The sequence below is a fragment of the Podarcis tiliguerta genome (assembly GCF_965153285.1).
Source record: "Podarcis tiliguerta genome assembly, chromosome: 10".
Classification (NCBI taxonomy): domain Eukaryota; kingdom Metazoa; phylum Chordata; class Lepidosauria; order Squamata; family Lacertidae; genus Podarcis; species Podarcis tiliguerta.
This window is the reverse complement of record NC_139543.1, coordinates 41,875,328-41,885,371: the sequence shown is the minus strand read 5'-3', so window position 1 is coordinate 41,885,371 and position 10,044 is coordinate 41,875,328. Positions and strand designations below refer to the sequence as shown.

General features: G+C 46.5%; 1 protein-coding gene across 1 annotated transcript; it reads left to right on the top strand.

Annotated features, from left to right (window-relative positions):
• Positions 1-521: 521 nt before the first annotated feature.
• LOC310658418 (retinoic acid-induced protein 3-like) lies at positions 522-5,536 on the top strand. Its single transcript, XM_083400322.1, has 3 exons — positions 522-1,459; positions 4,319-4,386; positions 5,306-5,536. Exons 1-3 carry the CDS (start codon positions 556-558, stop codon positions 5,417-5,419), a joined length of 1,086 nt encoding a protein of 361 aa, XP_083256448.1. The 5' UTR covers positions 522-555; the 3' UTR covers positions 5,420-5,536.
• The last annotated feature ends 4,508 nt before the right edge of the window (positions 5,537-10,044 follow it).

The following is a 10,044-nucleotide window of genomic DNA, read 5'->3' as shown; positions in this document are numbered from 1 at the left end:
GAGAGGCCACCTCAGCTGAAACACCAAATGTTTGAGTGTGGGCTGCTCTCTAAGCCCCTCCGGGGGGTGGGGGGTGAATCTGAGCACATCTTGGATCACCCTTAAACAGGACTACTTTTTGGTATATAAAAAAGTTAGGGTGCCATGAATCTTGATAAAAATGCTGTGGGTGCTAGCAGTAAATGGCTGCCACGGGGAGCAAAACAGAGGTGACAGAACTGGGGTGGGGAGGAAAGAGAGGCTCCTTTGTCCCAAAGCAAAAATAAATCAGACTGGCTGATGGTGGAGGGCTGTTGGCTACCCCCCTCTCCATGGAAAAAACAAAACTGGGATATATTTGTGTTTTGAAAGTCACCTCGTGTCACTGCTAATTTTTACCCAACAGTAAAATTAAGATTCATTTACCTGCCCGCTGACAGCGTTACACATCAGTGTCAGTAATTGCACTCAGATGTTTGGGTCACTGCCTACCTGCGTGAAGGTATTTGATCACAATTATTTATTTTTCTTCCCTCAAGTTTCTCCCCTCAGTTTAGAGCACCTGCATTGTTTGTCATGGCTGCTAACACTACGGCACCTCCCCCAGGCTGCGGCGACATTGACCCTGATTATTATTACCTCTGTGACATCTGCGAAGCCTGGGGCATCGGTCTGGAGACGGTGGCTGCTGCAGGCATCCTGGTCTCGCTGGCCCTTCTGCTGGCATTCTTTGTCCTTAGCTGCATGGTCAAGGACAAGACCAAGCAAAGCATGGTCCCCATTCAGCTCCTCTTCCTTCTGGGCACCCTGGGAATCTTCAGCCTCACCTTTGTGTTCATCATCCGGCTCAATAAGCAGACCGGCCCTGCTCGCTTCATCTTACACGGGGTCCTCTTTGCCCTCTGCTTCTGCTGCCTTCTGACCCATGCTTTCAACCTCGTCAGGCTGGTGAGAGGAAAGGCACCTTTTTCACTACGGTCTATGCTGGGATACACTTTGGGCCTCACTGCAGTTCAGTTGATCATCGCCGTCAAGTACATCCTCATCACAGTCGGACGAGACAGCATCGATTTGGAGAGGATGGGGAGAGAGCAACGCAACAAGGACTTTGTCATGCTCTCGACCTATGTGCTCGTCCTAATGGGCCTCACCTTTGTGGTCTCCATGTTCACCTTCTGCGGACCGTGCAAGGGCTGGAAGAGGCATGGGGTGCACATCTTTCTCACCGTTCTCTTCTCTAAAGCCATCTGGGCTGCGTGGATCACAGTGCTGTTCATCAGTGGCTTCCCTGGCGATGGTACCCAAAGCAAGTGGGATGACCCACTCATTGGTGTTGCTTTGGTGCTGAACGGATGGGTTTTTCTGATGATGTACACAGTGCCTGAGATCTGTTTTCTTGCTACCCCATGCCAGACTCCAGAAAAATATCCCCGGAAGACCACAACCACGCAACAGAGCATTGAAGCAGCAAGTACACAAGGTATGCAGCTCTTCCGATGTCTAAGAGTAGATGCGTAAACAAGAAAACTAGAATGGCAGGGATATTTTAAGCTAAGAAATACAGAGATGAAGTCAAGCGGATTACAGTTTAGTACAATTTTAGCATATGAAAATGCAAAAGCAAATTACCATAGTTTGAATCTTGGCAAAGGCTGAAATCCTGCCCAGTAGGTCAGTACATTCTGGGAATTGCACCTAAAGCTAAAATCACATATAGCCCAAACCCACTGGGTTCAATGGTGGGTGGGACTGCCAAAGTCTCTCCCCCCACCCCCCAGTTTCTGCCCCCTTTTTAATTAATTATTTGTTGTTTTCATGCACGTAAAGCTGAATGCGCACCAGTTAAACGTGTGCTAGTTGTGCGCTTACTGTCCTCTTACTTGGAGTAAGTCACACTTTAACTCACCAAGGCTTGTGCTGTAAATGAGGAACCTCTGGTCCTCCGGATGCTGCTAGACTGTGACATTCATCAGCCACAGCCAACACAACCCAGAGGGATGATGGGAGTTGTAGTTCATCAACATCTGGATGAAGCCCTGCCTCAATCCCATTGAACTCAATGAGGTTTAAGTTAGAGTAGCTTAAGTACAATTGGTTTCAATGGGCCTAAAAATGTGACCAACATGGTCTGAATCCAACTCTTTTTTAAAAAGAAAAAAATAGCTCTTAATCCCATTGAAATTAATGGGATTTAAGTTAGTTGTGCTGAGCCATCACTAAATAAGGGCTTGTGCACAGTTCCGCTTATCCTGTGCCTGGAAAGCACGTGTCCGAGTGGTTTTCCGCTTGCCTCGTTCTTTCTAGGCACAGTCTGAGTGATTTTGCTCTGGAAAACTCACTCTTTAGCAATAAATTGGAACCAACAGCAATCTGCAGAAAACCCAATAGCTGTTTGTTCCCATTTATTGCTAAAGAGTGGCTTTTCCCATGGGAAGTGGAGCAGGAGCAGCAGGGCAAACAGAAGAGTGGATAGGCTTTTAGTCTGGATGCAACACTCTTGAAAAGAAAAAGAACATTAACTGTTTTCACTTGTGCATTCGAAACAATAACAACACCAGGTATGCATATTTTGGCTTTTAAAAAAATATATATACTTACACAAGCATTCTCTCGGGATCAAAATAGTGAAAGCATTGTATTTACGTGAATGTAAAGCACTCCCTTTTTGGCCAAATTACGTCGCAAAACTTAGGGTGTGCATTAGATTTGATGGCACATTTACATTTGCCAACAAGTACTTTTTTGGTTTCAAGTTTTTGAAAATCGAGGTGCGCATTAGATTCGATGATGCATTACCTTCACATAAATATGGTAAGAGAAAAACACATCTGTTAATACAAGAAAAACAGAGATGAAATAAAATGCAAGCTGGATATTTAGTTCTCTTAAAGAGTCATTTGTGATGACAATACATTTAGAATTTTACCGAAATTCCATTGGTAAAATAGAGCCAGTGCATGATATATAATTAAAGGCTTTCGTCATGAGGCTGGTCACCTCTTCTCAGGTTGAGCACTCCCATCTCATATAGCAAAATATACATGAGTCAACTTGTTTTCTTTTTTAAAAAAAATGGAGTGGACAACAGCAGGGCTACTGCCTGCCAGTACAACAAACAATATTGTTCTATTGCTTTTGCATTAGGAGTTACAGGATTATTCAGCAAAGACTTACAGCACTTCCAGACTGTCAGTGTTTCAGGGTGGGATTCAACTTACCAGACTGCACAGTTAAAACTGATCTGAAGTTCTTGTGAAACACTTCCTCCAAAGATCAGACTTTTCATCATCATCATCATCATCATCATCATCACCACCATCTATTATTTATACCCCACTAATCTGGCTGGGTTTCCTCAGCCACTCTGGGTGGCTTCCAACAAAATATTAAAATACAATAGTCTATCAAACATGAAAAGCTTCCCTAAACAGGGCTGCCTTCAGATGTCTTCTAAATGTCTGGTAGTTGTTTTTCTCTTTGACATTTGATGGACATTTGATTCCACAGGGTGGGCGCCACTACCGAGAAAGCCCTCTGCCTGGTTCCCTGTAACTTGGCTCCTACAGCGAGGGAAGGCCCTCAGCACTGGACCTCAGTGTCCGGGCAGAATGATGGGGGTGGAGACGCTCCTTCAGGTATATTGGATCGAGGCCGTTTAGGGCTTTAAAGGCCAGCACCAACACTTTGAATTGTGCTTGGAAACGTACTGGGAGCCAATATAGGTCTTTCAAGACGGTGTTATATGGTCTCGGCGGCCGCCCCCAGTCACTAGTCTAGCTGCCGCATTCTGGATTAGTTGTAGTTTCTGGGTCACCTTCAAAGGTAGCCTCACATAGAGCACATTGCAGTAGTCCAAGAAAAGTGATGGGGAAATGCACTTGGAAGTGCGGGGCATTCCTCCTTCATGCAGTGTAATCGAACCTCTCCTCAAACAAATCAGGCTCAATGAACAGGTCATCAGGAAGGGCATGTTTTGAGCTCATCAACTACTGTACTTAAATTATTGATTTGGGGCTTGAACTTTGATTCCATTTGCCAAGCTGGAAGTGATGCCTTGTGGGTAGTCCTCCACTGAATCCATGACTGATTCTGCCATAAGAGGCTCAGGCTACCTAGGCTACCCGAATAGCTACGCCACCAATGTCAGTCAGCAGCTTTGGGGCAACAACCACACTGTGGGGGGAGGGGTCAATGTGCACCTCACTCTTCCACACTGAGCCACCATCTGGGAATTGCTGGCAAAAGTTATTACCCAATCAGTTGAATGGAGCCCCTGCCAGACTTCTGGTGTCAGTTTTGTGTCATTAACCCTCTTGTTTTTTTCACCCTTATTCATCAGCCCCAGACAAAGAAGGAGCTGAGGAAGATGTTTTGCTCCTCACAGATGAGAACCGCTTTCAGTCAAAGGTAAATCTTGATTTCACTGGAAAGATAGGGCAGGTGTAGTCAAATCGTGGTGTCGCAGTGGAAGAGCATCTCTGCAAAAGGTTGCAGGTTCATTCCCCTGCATCTCTAGGTAGGGCTGAGAATCCCCAGTTGGAAACTCTTGAGAGCAGCTACCCGCCAGAGTGTAGACAATGCAGATCTAGACGTTCAATGGTCTAATTCGGTGTAAAGCAGGTTCCTGTGTTGGGTCCTCTCACCTGCTCCCCACCCCCACCCATGCCTTTTGGGTGAGCTTTTTGCTTTGTTTCCCCCCCCCCCCCTTGTTTTGTATACTTTTGATTCTAGCTTCCTGGCATGGCTATTGTCAGAGACTGGACAGAAGAGGAATGGTGGAGACTGCCTCCCCAGCCTGACCCTTCCAGAGAAGAAGGAGACAGTTCAGAATTACAACAGGAGTTTGAGGGAGGCCATGGGTCAGAGGCAGATGAGGGGGAAAGCTGGGAAATAATGGGAGAGGAGGAGGAGGAAGAAGCACGAGGGGAGAGACAGCTGACACTCAGTGTCTTTAGAAAGCATTCCAGACCCACCCTCCCAGAACCCGGTGGGCATTAAAAGAAGGAGAGCAGAGAGCTCAGAGGCAGAAGGCACAGATTAGCCACCATAGGGATGACGTGTAATGGGAGAGATGGAGGGGGTGGGGTTTCACTCGGAACAACACCATTACTCCAAGAGGCTGCATTTCTAAGCCGCTTTCTCTGAATATGGAATAAAAAGCATTGGTAAGAATTTCCTCGTCTTATCTGTTCCTGGCAACCTGCCATGGGGGGGTTGGATCCTCAGAAGCTTGACAACTATCTGTTTTATAAATGGTTTAGTCTTTAGTTTGTTGGCTTTCCACTTTCTCCAGGACAACTGACAGGAAACCCTCCTTCCTTTCCAGATCTTTGGATCCAAACTATGTTTCCAGATCCCTCGGGCAACCCTGCAGCCAGCATACAGGCCAAGTGTGGCGGCGTGTGCTGAAGCCAAGGAACCGAGAGCAGACGTCCATTGAGTGGAATCCAGAAAGAGATGTCTAATGGCTTGCTGAATTATGGCTGTTCCCTTTCTCCTTCAGCTCCTGCTTCTCCAGCCTGCTCCACTTTAAGCTCAGCTTCTAAATTAAAACAGTCTTCCAAACATAATCCACTGTCCCTCATCATAACTTTTCTTTTTTGGGTCAGATGACTGTGATCTTCTGACTTCAGATACCTTTGAAGATTCTGTCCTATTTGTGATTCTAGAGATTGGGGTGGCAACCAAGAGTTTCCTTAGTTATGTCCACTCAGCAGTGGTGCCATCAGAGGAGGACTTTGGGGTAAGAGTCTGGGGCCCCAACTCTGCAAAAATGAGCAGGGGGACACACAAACACAGCAGGTCTGTCTTCTCACATATTGATGTAAGTGAAATAATACACATAACCATCTCAAGAGAACATCAAGCCCAGACTCTAAACTTGCCTGATTGCACCACTGTCTCCCTGTTTACTGCCATGCAACTCTCCCAGAGAAGCCTTCTGCCAGCCTTGCTCACAGTTTCCCAAAGAGGGAGAAAAACTTATCACAAGATGTTGGTAGACTGTAAAACTCTCGTGACCATTGGTGGCGCTGGGTAGAGCAGATGGGAGTTCAACAACATCTGGAGGACCTCAGCTTAGCAACCACTGGCTCCTTTGTCCACTGGTTCCTATATTCCAGATGATGGTGGGAGTTAGGAGCTCAACAGCATCCCGTGGGCCACAGATTCTCCAACCATGTTCTAGAGAAGAATCTCTATCTAGGCAAGTCTTTCTTTCCCTTGAAATTTCATTTCACTTTGAGTTGCTTGCTAACCCGGAACAAACTTTTTGTGCTTCCCATATAGAGCATTTTATTACTAAAATAACAGATTTTCACAATTGCAGCTGTGCAAATATACAGGGGGGAAATGGAAGGGGGGAATGCTTGAAAATAGCCAGTTTTTAGTATTGCAAGCAGGCACCTTTTAAAGTCTAGGGTTTTAAAAAACCTTTAATAGAAGGCATGATTGGCTAGCTGTTTCTTGGTTTAGAGAGAGTGGTATAAATTCAGCATTTAAAACAGGCCCTGGTACTAAAGACGAACAGCTGGGTCAATGCCCAGGAAGAGGCATGATGTAGATTCTGAACCACTTGTACACCTCTTTATGGAACTGTGTGGATTTGTGTAAGAGCCCTGGGAGATGAAGGACAAAGAGCAACAGATCATGAGATAGGGATACAAGATGGTTTCTTTGAATCCTAGCAGCAAATAGCATGACAACCAACCCAGGTGGGTGTACCTCTCCTTGGGGCACTTCCAGACAGTTGCTATTTTAGAGTGGGATTCAGTTACCGTATTTTTTGCACCATAACACTCACTTTTTTCCTCCTAGAAAGTAAGGGGAAATGTCTGTGCATGTTATGGAGGGAATGCCTACAGGTGGCGGGGGGGGGGGGAATCTGCTGCAGTCGTGAGCAAAGGATCCATGGTTCCCCTTCCTTTCCTCCTCCGTGGCTCGCTTTGAAACAGCAAAGAGGGAGAAGAGCCGCTGAGTGGGGAGGAGAGAGGGACAGAGAGCCTGCTTGCTTGAAAGGAGCAAAGCGGGAGAGGAGAGGAGCCTTCTCCCCTTATACCCCTCTTCTTCATTATTAGCAGCATCCTTCTCCACCCACCCCACGCATGCTTCTTCTCCCCTTAAACCCCTCTTCTGCATTATTAGCAGCATCCTTCTCCTTGTCCCTTGAGTGCTTTTCCTTCCCTCCCCACTTAAAACGTGGTTACAAAGCACGGATCCACATGGATCCTCAGGATTTTTGCACTGGGTCACCCCAAATTCACCATCAGATCACATAACATGTCCATGGCTACATCTTGCACCAAAAAAATCACGCACCCACTGTTGCCTGGGGCCGCAGTGGTGCAAAAACGTGGTTACAAAGCATGGATCCACATGGATCCTCAGGATTTTTGCATTGGGCTACTCCAAGCTCACTGTCAGATCACATGTATGTGGCCACAGCATGAACCACAAAAATCATACATCCACTGTTTCGTTTAGAATATTTTTTTCTTGTTTTCCTCCTCTAAAAACTACATGCGTGTTATGGTCGGGTGCGTGTTATAAAGCGAAAAATACGGTACATGCTGGCAAATTCCGTTTGGGAAGGATGTCTTGCCCGACAAACCCACTTCCCCCAAAGATCAAACTTTTCGCAATAAGGAAAGTGACATGAAAATGCCCCGGAAAGTGTGAGACAGCGCTTGCTTTGGTGCAACATGTCTAGCCTCCCCACAAACAAATCAGGATGGATGCACAATAGACAGGTTGTCTGGAAGGTCCCTCATTCTCTGCATTTTACATTTGAAGTTTATTGTGGGGTAAAAAGAAACTTCACTTAGGTTTGCTTATGCAGAGCTTCCCACCGGAGGTCCATGATTTCTCTTGGAAGCGTTAGAGACTGTGGGTCTAATAAATCCATTATTCATTTCCCAAGGATGGCCACCAGGCACTTGGAGACAGCAATGTGCCAAGGACTGTCCTTTATAGAGATTTGAGGTACAGATTTGTCATGCCTAACAAGACAGTTAGGGGAGAGGTCAGCGCCCGTTCAGCCATGTGTACTTAAACGAGGAGAACGTTCACTTTCTGCTTTGCTACTTCATGGATACCGCAGCTATTCCTGTACGGAAGCTTCTTAATTCTCCATTTTATTATCTCTCCTACGATTCATGGGTGATATGAAGACCAAGGTATATCACCAAAATGCAATGCAACCAAGCCCAGATAAGTTAACAGCTGCCAGCAATGAGGCAGATGGGGAAGTGGGTTTTATTTAAACATCTGGACCTGTCTGCTCCCAACTTCGCGTTCTGATGATGACGTACAGAATTCATAAGGCCCTTGGCTCTGATTCACCACCCAAGCCTGAGCATTTTGAGAAGCAATTACTTCACCGGCATGAAACAGGGCTTAAAACTAAAGCCTAAACCTCTCGGCCCAGCCTCAGGTGGGCACAGGCCTTCAGGATGATAGGAAATGCTCTGGGCGGGGGGCACGAATGTGGTTGCAAAGTCCTTGTAGTATGCATAATGTTCATTTGAATCACTGAGATTGTGCCAAGCACACACTTGTGGCCAGGCTATGCATCAGCACTCAGCACCGTTGGGCCTGCTAGGGTCCTCCACAATGCTAACACTCTGTACCAGGTGGTTGGGTAGGGGAGCTGGCTGCCATTTCCCCACAACGCACCAGAGCTATGCTACTTCATAGGCTTTGAGCGAAATCGAAAAGGTGACTTCAAGCCTCCCTTTGCTACTTGTCAAAGGACTGCCACCCCATCCACCAGGGACCTTACTGGAACCCAGCCAATGTAAAAAGGTAAAAAAAGGACCCCTGGACAGTTAAGTCCAGTCAAAGGTGACTATGGGGTTGCGGTGCTCATCTCGCTTTCAGGCCAAGGGAGCAAGTGTTTGTCCACAGACAGCTTTCCGGGTCATGTGGCCAGCATGACCAAACCGCTTTTGGTGCAATGGAACACCATGACGGAAGCCAGAGCACACGGAAACACCATTTACTTTCCCACCGCAGCAGTACCTATTTATCTACTTGCACTGGTGTGCTTTTGAACTGCTAGGTTGGCAGGAGCTGGGACAGAGCAATGGGAGCTCACCCCATCGTGGGGATTCAAACCATTGACCTTCTGATCAGCAAGCCCAAGAGGCTCAGTGGTTTAGACCACAGCGCCACCCACACCCAATATAGGAGGGGATCCACTGGGGCCCACTTTGGCAACCAGACCAAACCTGGACTCTGCTCTGTTCTTGGCTGTGAAACTGCATATTTTCTTTAGATCAACCTCCCCCAGGCTAGTGCCCTCCAGGTGCCATTAGATTCTAGCTTCCATCAGCTCCAACCAGCACGGCCAACGAAACCATCTTGGCTGAGAGCCTTGGAAGGCCAGCTCCCTGCCTTGCAGACCTTTTCCCACCTGGCCTGGGAGGGCAGGGCCAGGACTGACACCAACTAGAAAAACTGAGGCTGCTGAACAGACTCTTGGGCTGGAGTGTTGTTTGGGGTTTTTTGGTTTTTTTTAATGGGGGTAGTTGTTGTTGCTGCTGGTGGTGGTTTCTTTGTATCTTTATTATAGATCTTGTTTCAATTTATGTGGAAACAGCTCAGTTTGGTTGTATATTTCTAATGTTTTGTTTGGGACTACTTTTGCTATGTTGTAGTTATGTATTCCCCCCCCCCCCATGTTGTCTGCCACCTTGAGCATGGTTTAAATGGTGGAAAGGTGGCATCCAAATAAAATTATATATGTATGTATGTATGTATGTATGGCCAGGATGATGGGAGTTGTAGTCCAAAGCATCATTGCCATTGGAACAATGCAAGAATTGGGACAAACTGAAACTGATGGGGTTGCATCAAATTTTCCCTGTGAGTGCATTGGGATTACTGGTGGAGATCCTGCCCACAAAAACCACGAATGTAGTATTTGTACACAGAATGATTTATAGTCCTGGTAATGAAGAAGAGGAATGTGTAAATAAAGGTACTGAATGTGCATCTGGGCACCTGTTGGAGATGAGGAAGCATGCATAGATAAATTCCCAGTCGAATACACTGGTAGCAGGGAGA